Raw genomic sequence first — 20,551 nt, 5'->3', positions numbered from 1 at the left:
TTCATGCTGCAGAACGAATTGTAAATCTAAAGAAGAAATTTGCAATTAGATTGTAACTTGTATGAACAATTATCAGCCATACTCTCAAAATATATTCTACTGAAAAATATTAAAGGGGAGTTCCGCTCATGCTGATAAAAAATAAAAGTCAGCAGCTACAAAAACTGTACGAAAACTGTAGCTGCTGACTTTTAAAAAACAGCCACTGTCCCTTGGTCCCGCGGTGTGTCTCCTGTAGCCCGTTTCACCGGCCGTCCTTTATTCCAGGAGGCCGGCTTCTTCAGTGTGGGCACCCGGCTGTGCAGCTTGCGGCTTCACAGCCAGGTACCCACTGCGCATGCGTGAGTAGTGCTGCGCTTCATGAATGGTCCTGTAGTCTTCTGGGACCTGTCACGTGTCCCAAAAGACTAGGGGGAGGGAGGACACCTTCCGATCGCCTAGGCTAGGGGTGGGCAACTGTGGCCCTCCAGCTGTTGTAGAACTACAAGTTCCATGAGGCATTGCAAAACTGACAGTTACAAGCATGTCTCCCAAAGGCAGAGGCATGATGGGACTTGTATTTCACCAACCACTGGAGGGCCACAGTTGCCAACCCCTGGCCTAGGCGATCGGACCGGAAGTAGGAGCGGGTACCTGTCAAATTTGGGTACCCGCTCCCCCCGCCCCCCAAAGGTGCCAATCCTTAATGGGGAGTGGGGGAGCAGTCCTTAAAGCGGAACTTCCCCTTTTGGGTGGAGCTCCGCTTTAAATAAACCCCCTGAAATGTACGTTCACCAGTCTGTAGGCCCTTTCTGAGCAGAATATTAAGGGTATTGGTGGAATTTTGACCACACCCATGAGGAGCCAGAGGAAGTATCAATCTCTGGTAAAGTCTTGGTCAGTATTCTGGGTGATGGCCACATTTGCAGACATTTACAGTCCAGATTGTACCAGAAATATAAACAATTGTGACAGAAGTACAAACCTAACAATTGAAGTATCACCTTCTCTACGAATATGTTCTGTGTAATATATGATTTGTGTTTCAGCAAAGTGTAGGTGGAGATTTCCATCAAGGCAGGATTCCTGGTGACTCAGTCTTCTTCTTTTTCTGTTTCCAGGGTTTGATGAAAACTTGGACGTTCAGGGTGAGCTGATTCTGCAGGATTCCTTCCAAGTCTGGGATCCCAAATCTCTGATCCGCAAGGGGCGGGACCGACACCTTTTCCTCTTCGAGATCTCTCTAGTGTTCAGCAAGGAGATAAAAGACTCTGCAGGACACACAAAATATGTTTACAAAAACAAGCTGCTGGTACGTCCTTCTGGTTTGTGTACATTGCGACGGACTAAACGTACGCCGGTCTGAGGACCACAATGCTGGCTTCTTGTTCTGATAGATCAGAACTATAGATCACCCATTCTCAGCCAGGGATTTGGGGAACAATTGGGCTGCTCTGGAGGTTGCTGAGGGTTCCTTGAGTAGGCAGCAGTGGCAGTTGACCTTGTGCGTTATGGTACCTACATAGTCCTGGGTCCTAGGACACCAGTCATTGGTGTGGAATCTCTCCCCCCTTCCCTCTGATAACTAACCAATGACACCAGTTATCGTTTTATCTGTTTAGAATATTGACATTGTATCCAATGACCACCAATTAAGGGCATTCTTCCAAATGACATCCAGCGGAAAGTGGCCTATTTCCTACTGATCTTCAGTGGAAGGCGGCCCATCTCCTACTGATCTTCAGTGGAAGGGGGCCCATCTCCTACTGATCTTCAGTGGAAGGGGGCCCATCTCCTACTGATCTTCAGTGGAAGGGGGCCCATCTCCTACTGATCTTCAGTGGAAGGGGGCCCATCTCCTTCTGACCTTCAGTGGAAGGGGGCCCATCTCCTGCTGACCTTCAGTGGAAGGGGGCCCATCTCCTGCTGACCTTCAATGGAAGGGGGCCCATCTCCTGCTGACCTTCAATGGAAGGGGGCCCATCTCTTACTGACCTCCAGTGAAAAGAGCCCATTTCTTACCTCCAATGGAAGGGTGGCCCATCTCCTACTGACCTCCAATAGAAGGGTGGCCCATCTCCTACTGACCTCCAATGGAAGGGTGGCCCATCTCCTACTGACCTCCAATAGAAGGGTGGCCCATCACCTACTGACCTCCAATAGAAGGGTGGCCCATCACCTACTGACCTCCAATGGATGGGTGGCCCATCTCCTACTGACCTCCAATGGATGGGTGGCCCATCTCCTACTGACCTCCAATAGAAGGGTGGCCCATCACCTACTGACCTCCAATAGAAGGGTGGCCCATCACCTACTGACCTCCAATGGAAGGGTGGCCCATCTCCTACTGACCTTCAATAGAAGGGAGGCCCATCTCCTACTGACCTCCAATGGAAGGGTGGCCCATCTCCTACTGACCTCCAATGGAAGGGTGGCCCATCTCCTACTGACCTCCAATAGAAGGGTGGCCCATCTCCTACTGACCTCCAATAGAAGGGTGGCCCATCTCCTACTGACCTCCAATAGAAGGGTGGCCCATCTCCTACTGACCTCCAATGGAAGGGTGGCCCATCTCCTACTGACCTCCAATGGAAGGGTGGCCCATCTCCTACTGACCTCCAATAGAAGGGTGGCCCATCACCTACTGACCTCCAATGGAAGGGTGGCCCATCTCCTACTGACCTCCAGTGAAAGGAGCCCATTTCTTACCTCCAATGGAAGGGGCCCATCTCCTTTTGACTTCCAGTGGAAGGGGCCCTACTCCTACTGACGTCCAGTGGAAGGGGCCCATCTCCTACTGACTTCCAATGGAAGGGGACCTACTCCTACTGACTTCCAGTGGAAGGGGCCCATATCCTACTGACTTCCAGTGAAAGGGGCCCATCTCCTACTGACTTCCAGTGGAAGGGGCCCTACTCCTACTGACTTCCAGTGGAAGGAGCCCATCTCCTAACTTCTAGTGGAAGGGGCCCATTTCCTACTGGCTTCCAGTGGAAGGGGCCCATCTCCTACTGGCTTCCAGTGGAAGGGGCCCATCTCCTACTGGCTTCCAGTGGAAGGGGCCTATTACCTACTGACTTCCAGTGCAAGGGGCCCATCTCCTACTGACCTCCAATGGAAGGGGTCCATCTCCTACTGATTTCCAATGGAAGGGGCCTATTTCGTAGTGACATCCAGTGGAAGGGTGCAATACCATGACCACCAACATTATGGGGCTCTTCTCCACTCACCACCAGTGTAAGGGGAGGACATCTTCCAATGGGCTCAGGCATTCCCATAGGCTGCTTGATAAGCATCCCAACAGACATCTGAAGGCCATTCTTTCAACTAATATCTAATGAAAGGGGGCCCATCTCCTACTGCTCTCCAGTGGAAGGGTCGCCCTTCTACTGACCTCCAATAGAAGGGTGGCCCATCTCCTACTGACCTCCAATAGAAGGGTGGCCCATCTCCTACTGACCTCCAATAGAAGGGTGGCCCATCTCCTACTGACCTCCAATGGAAGGGTGGCCCATCTCCTACTGACCTCCAATGGATGGGTGGCCCATCTCCTACTGACCTCCAATGGATGGGTGGCCCATCTCCTACTGACCTCCAATGGATGGGTGGCCCATCTCCTACTGACCTGCAATAGAAGGGAGGCCCATCTACTACTGACCTCCAGTGGAAGGGTGGCCCATCTCCTACTGACCTCCAATGGAAGGGTGGCCCATCTCCTACTGACCTCCAATAGAAGGGTGGCCCATCTCCTACTGACCTCCAATAGAAGGGTGGCCCATCTCCTACTGACCTCCAATGGAAGGGTGGCCCATCTCCTACTGACCTCCAATGGATGGGTGGCCCATCTCCTACTGACCTCCAATAGAAGGGTGGCCCATCACCTACTGACCTCCAATGGAAGGGTGGCCCATCTCCTACTGACCTCCAATGGAAGGGTGGCCCATCTCCTACTGACCTCCAATGGAAGGGTGGCCCATCTCCTACTGACCTCCAATGGAAGGGTGGCCCATCTCCTACTGACCTCCAATGGAAGGGTGGCCCATCTCCTACTGACCTCCAATAGAAGGGAGGGCCATCTACTACTGACCTCCAATGGAAGGGTGGCCCATCTCCTACTGACCTCCAATGGAAGGGTGGCCCATCTCCTACTGACCTCCAATGGATGGGTGGCCCATCTCCTACTGACCTCCAATGGAAGGGTGGCCCATCTCCTACTGACCTCCAATGGATGGGTGGCCCATCTCCTACTGACCTCCAATGGATGGGTGGCCCATCTCCTACTGACCTCCAATGGAAGGGTGGCCCATCTCCTACTGACCTCCAATGGAAGGGTGGCCCATCTCCTACTGACCTCCAATGGAAGGGTGGCCCATCTCCTAGTGACCTTCAATGGAAGGGAGGCCCATCTCCTACTGACCTCCAATGGAAGGGTGGCCCATCTCCTACTGACCTCCAATGGAAGGGTGGCCCATCTCCTACTGACCTCCAATGGATGGGTGGCCCATCTCCTACTGACCTCCAATGGATGGGTGGCCCATCTCCTACTGACCTCCAATGGAAGGGTGGCCCATCTCCTACTGACCTCCAATGGAAGGGTGGCCCATCTCCTACTGACCTCCAATGGAAGGGTGGCCCATCTCCTAGTGACCTTCAATGGAAGGGAGGCCCATCTCCTACTGACCTCCAATGGAAGGGTGGCCCATCTCCTACTGACCTCCAATGGAAGGGTGGCCCATCTCCTACTGACCTCCAATGGAAGGGTGGCCCATCTCCTACTGACCTCCAATGGAAGGGTGGCCCATCTCCTACTGACCTCCAATGGAAGGGTGGCCCATCTCCTACTGACCTCCAATGGAAGGGTGGCCAATCTCCTACTGACCTTCAATGGAAGGGTGGCCTATCTCCTACTTGCATCCAGTGGAAGGGGGACCATCTCCTATGGATATCCAGTGGAAGGGAGCCCATCTCCTACTGACTTCCAGTGGAAGGGACCCATCACCAACTGACATCCAGTGGAAGGGGTTCCATCTCATAGTGACCATGAGTGGAAGGGTGCAATACCATGACCACCAACATTAAGGGGCCCTTCTTCACTTACCACCAGTGTAAGGGGAGGACATCTTCCATTGGCCTCAGGTATGCCCATAGGCTGCTTGATAAGCATCCCAACATACACCTGAAGGGCACCCCCAGCAGGCTGACAATGTTGCTACTTACAAGGCTTGGCATAGTCAGCCTGCAGCAGGAAGTGCTGTTACTGGCATCTCGAGGTGAGAAACTTCACAACAAACAAATCCATAAGCGATTAAAGTGACTTCCAATGTACTGAAAAAATAGGTTTCGGTTTTACACACACTTTACAATGAACCCTTAACGCCCAACTTGTTTTAGATGGAGTGTGGAAGGGTTAAAGCATCTGTCAGGTTTTTTATCCCTGTCCTTGTGCCCATTTCACTTCCTTTTGGCACAGGAAATGGAGGGAAATCTCTCCGGTGGGGGAATGGACTGTCACAAATAAAACAGGAAGTGAGGTTAAATCTCCCCAGTAGGGTCTCAGCCAGTTATGAAAGTATGTAAAGTCTCTGTTGATGTTTTTTTGGGGGTAAAAAGTGTCGTGCATTCACATCCACCATCTCCTCTCTTCTCCAGACCTCCGAGTTGGGGGTGACGGAACATGTTGAAGGAGACCCCTGCAAGTTCGCCTTGTGGTCGGGCCGAACGCCGTCGTCTGATAACAGAACGGTGCTCAAGGTACTTTGCTCATTAAAGGAAATATATAGCAGATGGATGTCTTAATATTTTCCTATGGTATGGAATTGAAAAAACCTGTTTCAATGTAACTCTGAAATATTGCACTGGATAGTTTTGTAATCTCATTTTCAGCCAGTGGGTGGCACTCCAGGTTCCTTTCTTTGCCTGTTTGTCCCGATACAGGATATAAGCAGCTATGTTTTAATTTTCGTATGTGTTTTACTATTTACACGTTTATCCTGAAATGTCTGTAGTATTTCTAATGCTGTGTGTGTGTGGTCTCGCAGAGGCGACTTCCACCAGATCTGATCAGGGATCTCCCAGCCACTTCCTCAGTTCTTGTGTGTTATACAGTATTAGTGACATATCACCAGAACCCGGCTGGCTTTCTGCCCAGAGAGGCTTCAGCTTGTAGTTCCTCTTGGGTGGGGCTTCTGCTGTATCTACAGAAAGATGATAATCCAGAGAGGAAGGTAAACCTTAGACATTCTCTGTCCAATGGTGTCCAGTAAAGAGGAATGTATATACAGGACAGGGTGCCTGCAGGAAGGGACAGGTGCTCTTGTAGAGTTCCTAGCCATATGAACAATTGGTCTGGTACTCTTGAAGGGTGCCATGTTGTAGACAGGAAGGGACAGGTCCTCTTGTAGGCTTCCAGGCTGTGTGTAGGAAGGGACAGGTCCTCTTGTAGGCTTCCAGGCTGTGTGTAGGAAGGAACAGGTCCTCTTGTAGGCTTCCAGGCTGTGTGTAGGAAGGGACAGGTCCTCTTGTAGGCTTCCAGGCTGTGTGTAGGAAGGAACAGGTCCTCTTGTAGGGTTCCAGGCTGTGTGTAGGAAGGGACAGGTCCTCTTGTAGGGTTCCAGGCTGTGTGTAGGAAGGAACAGGTCCTCTTGTAGGGTTCCTGACTGTGTTTGTGATGGGACAGGTCCTTTAGTAGGATTCCCGACTGTGTGTAAGAAGTGACAGGTCCTCTTGTAGGGTTCCTACCTATATGAACAATTGGTCTGGTAATTTTGTAGGGTGCCATGTTGTAGACAGGAATGGACAGATCCTCTTGTAGGCTTCCAGGCTGTGTGTAGGAAGGGACAGGTCCTTTTGTAGGGTTCCTGAATGTGTTTGTGATGGGACAGGTCGTCTAGTAGGGTTCCTGGCTGTGTGTAAGAAGTGACAGGTCCTCTTGTAGGGTTCCTACCTATATGAACAATTGGTCTGGTAATCTTGTAGGGTGCCATGTTGTAGACAGGAATGGACAGATGCTCTTGGAGGGTGCCTAGCCATGTGTATTAAGGATAGGTACTCCTGTAAGCTGCATGGTTGGGTGCAATAACAGTAAGGTGCTCTTTTAGGGTTCCTGACTGTGTCTGTGATGGGACAGGTCCTCTTTAGGGTTCCAGACTGTGTGTAGGAGGGAATGGGTGCTCTTGTAGGGTTCCAGGCTATATGAAGAATGGGCTAGGTACTCGTGTAGTGTGCCTGGTTGTGGAAAGGAACAGACAGGTGCTCTTGTAGGATGCCGGATATGTTCCAGGAGGGACAGGTGCTCTTGTAGGATGCCGGATATGTTCTGGGAGGGACAGGTAATCTTGTAGGATGCCGGATATGTTGTAGGAGGGACAGGCGCTCTTGTAGGATGCCGGATATGTTCTGGGAGGGACAGGTAATCTTGTAGGATGCCAGATATGTTCCAGGAGGGACAGGTGCTCTTGTAGGGTGCTGGATATGTTCCAGGAGGGACAGGTAATCTTGTAGGATGCCGGATATGTTCCAGGAGGGACAGGTAATCTTGTAGGATGCCGAATATGTTGTAGGAGGGACAGGTAATCTTGTAGGGTGCCGGATATGTTCCTGGAGGGACAGGTAATCTTGTAGGATGCCGGATATGTTCCAGGAGGGACAGGCACTCTTGTAGGGTGCCGGATATGTTCCTGGAGGGACAGGTAATCTTGTAGGATGCCGGATATGTTCCAGGAGGGACAGGCACTCTTGTAGGGTGCCGGATATGTTCCTGGAGGGACAGGTAATCTTGTAGGATGCCGGATATGTTCCAGGAGGGACAGGCACTCTTGTAGGGTGCCGGATATGTTCCTGGAGGGACAGGTAATCTTGTAGGATGCCGGATATGTTCCAGGAGGGACAGGCACTCTTGTAGGGTGCCGGATATGTTCCAGGAGGGACAGGTAATCTTGTAGGGTGCCGGATATGTTCCAGGAGGGACAGGTGCTCTTGTAGGGTGCCGGATATGTTCCAGGAGGGACAGGTGCTCTTGTAGGGTGCCGGATATGTTGTAGGAGGGACAGGTAATCTTGTAGGATGCCGGATATGTTCCAGGAGGGACAGGTAATCTTGTAGGATGCCGGATATGTTCCAGGAGGGACAGGTAATCTTGTAGGATGCCGGATATGTTCCAGGAGGGACAGGTAATCTTGTAGGATGCTGGATATGTTCCAGGAGGGACAGGTAATCTTGTAGGATGCCGGATATGTTCCAGGAGGGACAGGTAATCTTGTAGGATGCCGGATATGTTGTAGGAGGGACAGGTAATCTTGTAGGGTGCCGGATATGTTGTAGGAGGGACAGGTAATCTTGTAGGATGCCGGATATGTTCTAGGAGGGACAGGTAATCTTGTAGGGTGCCGGATATGTTGTAGGAGGGACAGGTGCTCTTGTAGGATGCTGGATATGTTCCAGGAGGGACAGGTAATCTTGTAGGATGCCGGATATGTTCCAGGAGGGACAGGTAATCTTGTAGGATGCTGGATATGTTCCAGGAGGGACAGGTAATCTTGTAGGATGCCGGATATGTTCCAGGAGGGACAGGTAATCTTGTAGGATGCCGGATATGTTCCTGGAGGGACAGGTAATCTTGTAGGATGCCGGATATGTTCCAGGAGAAACGGGCACTCTTGTAGGGTGCCGGATATGTTCCAGGAGGGACAGGTGCTCTTGTAGGGTGCCGGATATGTTGTAGGAGGGACAGGTAATCTTGTAGGGTGCCGGATATGTTCCAGGAGGGACAGGTAATCTTGTAGGGTGCCGGATATGTTCCAGGAGGGACAGGTAATCTTGTAGGATGCTGGATATGTTCTAGGAGGGACAGGTGCTCTTGTAGGATGCTGGATATGTTCCAGGAGGGACAGGTGCTCTTATAGGATGCTGGATATGTTCCAGGAGGGACAGGTGCTCTTATAGGATGCTGGATATGTTCCAGGAGGGACAGGTAATCTTGTAGGATGCTGGATATGTTCTAGGAGGGACAGGCGCTCTTGTAGGGTGCCGGATATGTTCCAGGAGGGACAGGTAATCTTGTAGGATGCCGGATATGTTCCAGGAGGGACAGGCGCTCTTGTAGGATGCTGGATATGTTCCAGGAGGGACAGGTAATCTTGTAGGATGCCGGATATGTTCCAGGAGGGACAGGTAATCTTGTAGGATGCCGGATATGTTCCAGGAGGGACAGGCGCTCTTGTAGGATGCTGGATATGTTCCAGGAGGGACAGGCGCTCTTGTAGGATGCTGGATATGTTCCAGGAGGGACAGGTAATCTTGTAGGATGCCGGATATGTTCCAGGAGGGACAGGTAACCTTGTAGGGTGCCGGATATGTTGTAGGAGGGACAGGTAATCTTGTAGGGTGCCGGATATGTTGTAGGAGGGACAGGTAATCTTGTAGGATGCCGGATATGTTCTAGGAGGGACAGGTAATCTTGTAGGGTGCCGGATATGTTGTAGGAGGGACAGGTGCTCTTGTAGGATGCTGGATATGTTCCAGGAGGGACAGGTAATCTTGTAGGATGCCGGATATGTTCCAGGAGGGACAGGTAATCTTGTAGGATGCTGGATATGTTCCAGGAGGGACAGGTAATCTTGTAGGATGCCGGATATGTTCCAGGAGGGACAGGTAATCTTGTAGGATGCCGGATATGTTCCTGGAGGGACAGGTAATCTTGTAGGATGCCGGATATGTTCCAGGAGGGACAGGTAATCTTGTAGGATGCTGGATATGTTCCAGGAGGGACAGGTAATCTTGTAGGATGCCGGATATGTTCCAGGAGGGACAGGTAATCTTGTAGGATGCCGGATATGTTCCTGGAGGGACAGGTAATCTTGTAGGATGCCGGATATGTTCCAGGAGAAACAGGCACTCTTGTAGGGTGCCGGATATGTTCCAGGAGGGACAGGTGCTCTTGTAGGGTGCCGGATATGTTGTAGGAGGGACAGGTAATCTTGTAGGGTGCCGGATATGTTCCAGGAGGGACAGGTAATCTTGTAGGGTGCCGGATATGTTCCAGGAGGGACAGGTAATCTTGTAGGATGCCGGATATGTTCCAGGAGGGACAGGTAATCTTGTAGGGTGCCGGATATGTTCTAGGAGGGACAGGTAATCTTGTAGGATGCCGGATATGTTCCAGGAGGGACAGGCGCTCTTGTAGGATGCCGGATATGTTCCAGGAGGGACAGGTGCTCTTGTAGGATGCTGGATATGTTCCAGGAGGGACAGGTAATCTTGTAGGATGCCGGATATGTTCTAGGAGGGACAGGTAATCTTGTAGGATGCCGGATATGTTCCAGGAGGGACAGGTGCTCTTGTAGGGTGCCGTATATGTTGTAGGAGGGACAGGTAATCTTGTAGGATGCCGGATATGTTCTAGGAGGGACAGGTAATCTTGTAGGGTGCCGGATATGTTGTAGGAGGGACAGGTGCTCTTGTAGGATGCTGGATATGTTCCAGGAGGGACAGGTAATCTTGTAGGATGCCGGATATGTTCCAGGAGGGACAGGTAATCTTGTAGGATGCCGGATATGTTCCAGGAGGGACAGGTGCTCTTGATGCTGCTAGCTGGGGCACTGCAGACAGTTGTGTATAGAATATCACATCCTCCCAGTATCTGGTATACAATTTACTCTATGTGGCTGAAAGTCCAAAACAAGCCATCGTTCAGTCTGGTGGTGGTGCCGCTGCGCTCACTCGTCTCTCTCCCCCCGCAGGCGTCCAGCATTGAGGTGAAGCAGGACTGGATCAAGAACATCCGAGAGGTGATCCAGGAGAGAATGATCCATCTGAAAGGTGCGCTGAAGGAGCCGATTCAGCCTCCAAAGACCCCGGCCAAGCAGAGGAACAACAGCAAGAGGTAACCGATATATATGTGTTTAATGAGATATATGATAGGATGATGGGAAACAAGTATTTCATTGCTCAGGAGTACAGAGATGTCATCACCGGTGTGGCTCCAGCCTTATTGGTATGACCTTGCCATGTAATCTGCTACCTAGCCTTATGGGTATGACCCTGACATGTAATCTGCTACCTAGCCTTATGTGTATGACCCTGACATGTAATCTGCACGCCTAGCCTTATGGGTATGACCCTGACATGTAAGCTGCTACCTAGCCTTATGGGTATGACCCTGACATGTAAGCTGCTACCTAGCCTTATGGGTATGACCCTGACATGTAATCTGCTACCCAGCCTTATGGGTATGACCCTGACATGTAATCTGCTACATAGCCTTATGGGTATGACCCTGACATGTAATCTGCTACCTAGTCTTATGGGTATGACCCTGACATGTAAGCTGCTACCTAGCCTTATGGGTATGACCCTGACATGTAATCTGCTACCCAGCCTTATGGGTATGACCCTGACATGTAATCTGCTACATAGCCTTATGGGTATGACCCTGACATGTAATCTGCTACCTAGTCTTATGGGTATGACCCTGACATGTAATCTGCTACATAGCCTTATGGGTATGACCCTGACATGTAATCTGCTACCTAGCCTTATGGGTATGACCCTGACATGTAATCTGCTACCCAGCCTTATGGGTATGACCCTGACATGTAATCTGCTACATAGCCTTATGGGTATGACCCTGACATGTAATCTGCTACCTAGTCTTATGGGTATGACCCTGACATGTAATCTGCTACCTAGCCTTATGGGTATGACCCTGACATGTAATCTGCTACATAGCCTTATGGGTATGACCCTGACATGTAATCTGCTACATAGCCTTATGGGTATGACCCTGACATGTAATCTGCTACCTAGCCTTATGGGTATGACCCTGACATGTAATCTGCTCGCCTAGCCTTATGGGTATGACCCTGACATGTAATCTGCTGCCTAGCCTTATGGGTATGACCCTGACATGTAATCTGCTACCTAGTCTTATGGGTATGACCCTGACATGTAATCTGCTACCTAGCCTTATGGGTATGACCCTGACATGTAATCTGCTACCTAGCCTTATGGGTATGACCATGACATGTAATCTGCTACCTAGCCTTATGGGTATGACCCTGACATGTAATCTGCTCGCCTAGCCTTATGGGTATGACCCTGACATGTAATCTGCTCGCCTAGCCTTATGGGTATAACCCTGACATGTAATCTGCTGCCTAGCCTTATGGGTATGACCCTGACATGTAATCTGCTACCTAGCCTTATGGGTATGACCCTGACATGTAATCTGCTACCTAGCCTTAAGGGTATGACCCTGACATGTGATCTGCTACTTAGCCTTATGGGTATGACCCTGACATGTAATCTGCTCGCCTAGCCTTATGGGTATGACCCTGACATGTAATCTGCTACCTAGCCTTATGGGTATGGCACTTACATAGGACTCCGCTCAGCAGGGGGAGACTCTGCAGATCTGTGTTTAATAACCTCATGAAATTCTGTAGCAGCAGGAATGTAAAAGTCTCACAAATACCAAAATACCTGAGAATGGAACAAACATTTCTTTTCAATCCCGTAAAGTCTCAGAAAACCTGATGAACTGCATTTTGTTATTTGTTCTCCACAAAAAAAAACAAACTAGTTTTGCAGTTGTAATAAGAAGGTCTGTGAAGGTTCTCATGCATCCAGGTGATGGTACGTCTGGTGGTAGTTGGTCAGTCAGCTGGACTTGTTCTGTAATGTTGAAGACATTTCAAAGCTTCTCCAAACCATTTATTCAGTTCTAATGAGTGTCAGGATAATCCTGCAACACTTCTATCCACATAGGTAGCATCCCTTCATCCAATCACCATGGATCATGTCAAGGCAGGTGCTGATTGTCCAAGAACAGGGTTCGGAGGTGTGATAGCGCTGGACCCCCCCTTTTTAGTTACGTAATCCCACCTTTGCTGTTAGGCAGTCTGCATGGTTGTTAATCATTCAAGTCATGTGGCTGAAGGTGTGAACTATTGTCAAGTCAAAGATGTAAACGGCGTTATATGTGGAAGGTTGATGGTGTGGAAGGCTCCCAACACAGATGGACTCTCACATCTTGCAAACCAGTTGTCCCCTCTGTCCAAAATGTGACCTCGCTGTCCTTTGAGGAAGGTCCCTTTTCCATAATGTGTAGGAAGACTGCCGAGTCCTGACTTATTGAATTTATTTTCCTATATTGGGCTGTTTTTTGTTTTTTTTTAAGAAGATTGTGGAGAACATCTTGGTGGTAGAAATGTTACAGGTCAAGACTACTCAGCAGTAAGTGAGGTGCACATTTTGGGGACGACTGGTTCTAAAGGGGCATGGAGCAATCACCCCTGAACACATGAGGGAGGCCTTCTACACCATCTGTCTTCCAATTATATTGCCATTTGGAGATCTCTACCCTGGCAGTTTGCCATCAATTCGCAACTTTAGTGGTGAGACTCAAATGATTAACACCTGCACAGACCCTCTGCCATCAAAGATGGGATGATGGAAATAGAATGGGGGGATCTACAGCAAAACTCCCGTCCTGGTCATGGAAATCAATATCAACACTCAACTCCATGGTGATTGGATTAAGGTATCATTAAGTATGAACATAAATGTTGGCATATCTTCTTGATATCAAGGATGGTATGATGGAACTAGGAAGAAAGGTTCCACAACTTTCACACAGCCAATCCTGTCCTTAGTAATCCATATCTCTGCATTCCATGGTGATTGGATTAAAGTGTTGTAAGATATGGATATAAATGTTGGGGTATCTTCCTGACACCAAGAGTGGGATGATGCAACTAGAGCAGGGGACTATATACCATTCACACCTCCCATCCTGTCCTTGGATAATCAACAGCTCCACATTCCATGGTGGTTGGATGAAGGTTTCTTAAGGTATGGGTGTAAATGTTGGATTATGTTCCTGAAACCAAGGATAAGATGATGGAGCAAGGACAGGAGGGTTCCACAACTTTCACACATCCCATCTTGTCCTTCAGCATCTCCACATTCCATGGTGGTTGGATGAAGGTTTCTTAAGGTATGGGTGTAAATGTTGGGTTATGTTCCTGACACCAAGGATAAGATGATGGAGCTAGGACAGGAGGGTTCCACAACTTTTACATGTCCACTCGCGTCCTTGGATAATCGTCTGCACATTCCATGGTGGTTGGATGAATGTGTCTTAAGGTATAGATATAAATATTGGGTTATGTTCTTGACACCAAGGATCAGATGATGGAGCTAGGAAAGGAGGGTTCCACAATGTTCCTGACATCAACATCTCAACATTCCATGGTGATTGGATGAAGGTGTTGGTGCCACCTGTGTGGATATACAGTATCTCCCAGAAGTGAGTCCCCCCTCCCCCGGTCTGTATACAATGTATGTATGTATATATATATTTATATTTGTAATGTACAGCGCTGAGCGAACTGTTGGCGCTTTATAAATACTGTATAATAATAATATATATACAGTATCTCCCAGAAGTGAGCCCCCCCCCCCCCCTCACGTTTGTGTCAATATTTGATTCTCTCTTTCATGTGACAACACTGAAGAAATGACACTTTGCTACAATGTGACGTAGTCAGTGTACAGTTTGTATAACATGGAAATTTGCTGTCCCCTCAAAATAACTCAACACACCGCCATTAATGTCTAAACCGCTGGCAACAAAAGTGACTCCACCCCTAAGTGACAAGGTCCAAATTGGGCCCAAAGTGTCAATATTTTGTGTGGCCGCCATTATTTTCCAGCACTGCCTTCACCCTCTTGGGCATGGAGGTCACCAGAGCTTCACAGGTTGCCACTGGAGTCCTCTTCCACTCCTCCATGACGACATCACGAAGCTGGTGGATGTTAGAGACCTTGCGCTCCTCCACCTTCCGTTTGAGGAGGCCCCACAAATGCTCAATAGGGTTTAGGTCTGGAGACATGCTTGGCCAGTCCATCACCTTCACCCTCAGCTTCTTTAGCAAGGCAGTGGTGGTCTTGGAGGTGTTTGGGGTCATTATGTTGGAATACTGCCCTGCGGCCCAGTCTCCGAAGGGAGGGGATCATGCTCTGCCAATATTTTTTAATAATATTTACACTTCCAGTGATGGTAATATAGTTTTGGTTTCAGCCCGGGGTTCACATACATGCGGCACGGTATATCGCATGTGATTCGCCCCGGAAACCGCACCGCATTCCTGTGCAAATCACATGTGGTTTGTGTGAGGTGCGATTGGAGCCGTACATTTTGTATGGCTCTAATCGCGCCGCACAAAAAACGGTGCAGGACCCATTTTTGGGTCCGCGCTAGAATCGGATCGCATCGCATGGGTATTCACAACTATGTGATCCGATTCTGCACATCGCACTGCGTTCTGCGGACCACCTCCGGGGTGTTGTTAACATGCACACCCGCAGCGGATCGCATGAACGGGGTGCAATTCTGATGCGGTGCGGAATTTGTACAGAAAACGCTGAGAATTCAGCACCGCATCACTGTGAACCCGGGCTCAATGGTGTTTTGGTTTTGATGTTTTTGCTTTTGTTGTTTTGGTTTTGATGTTTTTGCTTTGGTGGTGTTTTGCTTTTGATGTTGTTTTGGTTTTTTGTGTTGGTTTTGATGTTGTTTTTTATTTTGGTGGTGTTTTGCTTTTGATGTTTTTGTTTTGGTTTTTTTTGTTTTGGTTTTCATGTTGTTTTTATTTTGGTGCTGTTTTGCTTTTGATGTTGTTTTGGTTTTTTGTGTTGGTTTTGATGTTGTTTTTTATTTTGGTGGTGTTTTGCTTTTGATGTTTTTGTTTTGGTTTTTTTTGTTTTGGTTTTCATGTTGTTTTTATTTTGGTGCTGTTTTGCTTTTGATGTTGTTTTGGTTTTTTGTGTTGGTTTTGATGTTGTTTTTTATTTTGGTGCTGTTTTGCTTTTGATGTTTTTGTTTTGTTTTTTTTTGTTTTGGTTTTCATGTTGTTTTTATTTTGGTGCTGTTTTGCTTTTGATGTTTTTTTTTTTTTTGGTGGTGTTTTTATTTTGGTGGTGTTTTGGTTTTGATGTTGTTTTGGTGTTTTGTTTTGGTGTTGTTTTTGGTTTTGATGTTTTTGCTTTGGTGGTGTTTTGCTTTTGATGTTGTTTTGGTTTTTTGTGTTGGTTTTGATGTTGTTTTTTATTTTGGTGGTGTTTTGCTTTTGATGTTTTTGTTTTGTTTTGGTTTTCATGTTGTTGTTTTTTTGGTGGTGTTTTTATTTTGGTGGTGTTTTGGTTTTGATGTTGTTTTGGTGTTTTGTTTTGGTGTTGTTTTTGGTTTTGTTTTTGATGTTATGATGGTTTCTGTAACCATTGTCGGTTCCTCTTGTTTCAGGGACGGCTTGGAGGATCTGGACAGTCAGGGAGATGGCAGCAGCCAGCCGGACACGATCTCCATCGCCTCTCGGACTTCACAGAACACTGTAGACAGCGACAAGGTAGGCCGCGGTTTGTCCTTTTTACGCGCTGTGTGATGCATCATGGGAAGGCTGCAGTGCCAACCCGTTGTCTGTGCTCATTGATGTTCATAGAACTAATCCTATCTGAATCTCACAGAGACTACAAACACACATTTCTTGAGTATCGGTCTGCAGATATTTGGTAGAAAATGGGGCAGATCTGATTTGTTTGGTTGGTTTGGCGGCTCATTCATTTGAATAAGCTGGGAGAGGACAAGATTAATTGGGCCCTTGCAGTTTCGTTTTCTTTAGAAAGCAGCCACAGCCCGAGTAGAAAAGCCTGTCCTCCACCAGCATGCTTCAGAGAAAGACCATGTTCTCTGTGCGGAAGCAGTGGTCTCTCTGCAGAGGTCTGACCCACCCCATGCTGAGTAGAGCTCTCCAAATAGGAAAGCTCACACTCTGTGCTGATTGGACAACTCTAGCTGTGGCTTGGCAGGGGGCGTGTCAAACTGCTGCAGAGGGACGGCTGTAGTATATGCAGGTGAAACTCAAACAATGAGAATCTGGTGCAAAAGTTGATTTATTTCAGTGCAGCAACTTAAAAGGTGACACTAATATATGAGACTCATTCCATGCAAAGCAAGATAGTTCCAGCCGTGATTTGTCATCATTGTGATGATTATGGCTTACAGCTCATGAAAACCCCAAATCCACAATCTCAGAAAATGAGAATATTGTGAAAAGGTGGAATAATCTCGGCTCAAAGTGTCCCACTCTAATCAGTTCATTCAGCCATAACACCTGCAAAGGGTTCCTGAGCCTTTAAATGGTCTCTCAGTTGGGTTCAGTAGGAATCCCAATCATGGGAAAAACTGCTGACCTGACACCATCACTGACACCCTCCATAAGGAGGGAAAGCCTCAAAAGGGAATTGCAGAAGAAGTTGGATGTTCCCAAAGTGCTGTATCAAAGCACATTAATAGAAAGTTATGTGGAAGGGAAAAGTGTGGAAGAAAAAGGTGCACAAGCAGCAGGGATGACCGCAGCCTGGAGAGGATTGTCAGGAAAAGGCCATTCAAAAGTGTTGGGGACTTTCACAAGGAGTGGACTGAGGCTGGAGTCAGTGCATCAAGAGCCACACACAGACGGATCCTGGACATGGGCTTCAAATGTCGTATTCCTCTTGTCAAGCCGCTCCTGAACAACAAACGTCAGAAGCGTCTTACCTGGGCTAAAGAAAAACAGACCTGGTCTGCTGCTCAGTGGTCCAAAGTCCTCTTTTCTGATGAGAGCAACTTTTGCATCTCATTTGGAAACCAAGGACCCCGAGTATGAAGGAAGAATGGAGAGGCCCAAGGACCCCGAGTATAGAGGAAGAATGGAGAGGCCCAAGGACCCCGAGTATGGAGGAAGAATGGAGAGGCACAAGGACCCCGAGTATGGAGGAAGAATGGAGAGGCCCAAGGACCCCGAGTATGGAGGAAGAATGGAGAGGCCCAAGGACCCTGAGTATGGAGGAAGAATGGAGAGGCCCGAGGACCCCGAGTATGGAGGAAGAATGGAGAGGCCCAAGGACCCCAAGTATGGAGGAAGAATGGAGAGGCACGAGGACCCCGAGTATGGAGGAAGAATGGAGAGGCACGAGGACCCCGAGTATGGAGGAAGAATGGAGAGGCACAAGGACCCCGAGTATGGAGGAAGAATGGAGAGGCACAAGGACCCTGAGTATGGAGGAAGAATGGAGAGGCACAAGGACCCCGAGTAAGGAGGAAGAATGGAGAGGCCCAAGGACCCCGAGTATGGAGGAAGAATGGAGAGGCCCAAGGACCCCGAGTATGGAGGAAGGATGGAGAGGCCCAAGGACCCCGAGTATGGAGGAAGGATGGAGAGGCCCAAGGACCCAGAGTATGGAGGAAGGATGGAGAGGCCCAAGGAGCCCGAGTATGGAGGAAGAATGGAGAGGCCCAAGGAGCCCGAGTATGGAGGAAGAATGGAGAGGCCCAAGGACCCCGAGTATGGAGGAAGAATGGAGAGGCACACACTGCAAGATGCTTGAAGTCCAGTGTGAAGTTTCCACAGTCTGTGTTGATTTGGGGAGCCATGTCATCTGCTGGTGTTGGCCCACTGTGCTTCATGAAGTCCAGGGCCAACGCAGCCGTCTACCAGGAGATTTTGGAGCACTTCATGCTTCCTTCCGCAGACCAGCTTTATGGGGACGCTGACTTCATTTTCCAGCAGGACTTGGCTCCGCCCACACTGCCAAAAGCACCAAAACCTGGTTCAATGACCGTGGGATTACTGTGCTTGATTGGCCAGCAAACTCGCCTGACCTGAACCCCATAGAGAATCTATGGGGCATTGCCAAGAGAAAGATGAGAGACATGAGACCGAACAATGCAGAAGAGCTGAAGGCCGCTATTGAAGCATCCTGGTCTTCCATAACACCTCAGCAGTGCCACAGGCTGATAGCTTCCATGCCACGCCGCATTGAGGCAGTAATTGCTGCAAAAGGGGCCCCAACCAAGTACTGAGTACATATGCAGCTTCTACTTTTCAGAGGTGCGATATTGTTCTATGTACAATCCGTGTTTTATTGATTGCATGGAATATTCTCATTTTCTGAGATTGTGGATTTGGGGTTTTCATGAGCTGTAAGCCATAATCATCACAATGATGACAAATCACGGCTGGAACTATCTTGCTTTGCATGGAATGAGTCTCATATATTAGTGTCACCTTTTAAGTTGCTGCACTGAAATCAATGAATGAATGAATGCACCAGATTCTCATTGTTCCGGTTTCACCTGTATAGAGTGTTTATGTGGACATTCACTCTGTGTATAATATGTTATGTATGGTATTCTTGCTATTTGTTTTTTTTTGGCTCTTTGCCTATTTTAAGGGCCTACCCCGGCCTGGAAGGGGAGGGGTAAATACTGGCTGAACCAGATGATTTCAGACTAGGCTCGTACTTGGTGCTGGGATGGATAATGTGGTTTCTGTAGTATATACAGTACTGTGCAAAAATCTTAGGCAGGTGTAAAAAAAAATGTTGTAAATGAAGTCTTTCAGTAATTGAATTGTTAATAATTATTTTTTTTTCTCAATTAACAAAATGGAAAGTAACTGAAGAGAAGAGAAATTCAAATCCAACCAATATTTGGGGTGGCCGCCCTTTGCCTCCTTTTAGGTAGACTTGCACCCAGTGAAGGAACCCCTCAGGTAGGTTGTTCTATGGACATCTTGGAGAACTAAGCCCAGATCTTCTGTGGATGTCGGCTGCCTTTTATCTCTTCATGTCGTCCCAGACTGACTCCATGATGGTGAGATCAGGGCTCTGTGGGGGCCAAACCATCACTTCTTGAACTCCTTGTTCTTCTTTACACTGAAGATAGTTCCTAATGACATTGGCTGGATGTTTGGGGGGGGTGGGGGGTTGTCCTGCTGCAGGATACATTTGGGGTCAATCACACCTCCCTGATGGTTTGACATGATGGATAATTATCTGCCTAGCAATGAGGACACCATTGATCCTGACCAAATCTTAGCCTTGATTCTATGTTCTATGCAGGAAGACAGGAAAAATGGCAGCAGGTGCTCTGGACTGATGAATCAAAATGTGAAATATTTGGCTGTAGCAGGAGGTAGTTTGCTGGTGAAGGGCTGGAGAGCAGTACAATAATGTGTCAACTGTGAAGCATGGTGGAGGTTCCTTGCACAGTTAGAGCTGCATTTCTGGAAATGGAGTTGTAGATTTGGTCAGAGTCAATGGTGTCCTCAATGCTGAGAAATCCAGGCAGATTCTCCCCTATCATGCCATACCATCAAGGAGTCGCGTGATTGGCCTCAAATTATTCTGCAGCAGGACAACCACCCCAACCTTCCATCCAATGTCATGAAGAATTAGCTTCAGTGTAAAGAAGAACAAGGATTCCATGAAGTGATGGTTTGGCCCCCAGAGAGCCCTGATCTCACCATCATGGAGTCTGTCTGGGACGACATGAAGAGACAGAAGGATTGGAGGAAGGCGACATCCACAGAAGATCTGGGCTGAGTCCTCCAAGATGTCCATAGAGCAACCTACCTGAGGGGTTCCTTCACTGGGTGCAAGTCTAGCTAGAAGAAGGCAAAGGGGGAGCTACCCTAATACTGATCACAGGATATGGGGGGGTCACCCCAAATACTGATTTGGATTTCTCTTCATT

At 48.4% G+C, this 20,551-nt stretch overlaps 1 protein-coding gene across 1 annotated transcript in view; it reads left to right on the top strand.

The window, feature by feature from the left end:
- Positions 1-20,551, top strand: part of LOC149436376 (kalirin) — a 162,160-nt gene that overhangs the window by 117,688 nt on the left and 23,921 nt on the right. Inside the window, exons 23-26 of the mRNA XM_089661685.1 lie at positions 1,101-1,291; positions 5,629-5,730; positions 10,716-10,858; positions 16,280-16,382. Of these exons, the coding sequence (XP_089517811.1) occupies positions 1,101-1,291; positions 5,629-5,730; positions 10,716-10,858; positions 16,280-16,382 (539 nt within the window). The remainder of the gene's footprint in view (positions 1-1,100; positions 1,292-5,628; positions 5,731-10,715; positions 10,859-16,279; positions 16,383-20,551) is intronic.

This window comes from Staurois parvus, unplaced genomic scaffold (genome assembly GCF_062004578.1).
Source record: "Staurois parvus isolate SC_StPar_1 unplaced genomic scaffold, SC_StPar_1.0 ptg001366l, whole genome shotgun sequence".
NCBI lineage: Eukaryota > Metazoa > Chordata > Amphibia > Anura > Ranidae > Staurois > Staurois parvus.
This window is presented reverse-complemented; position numbering and strand designations above follow the sequence as displayed.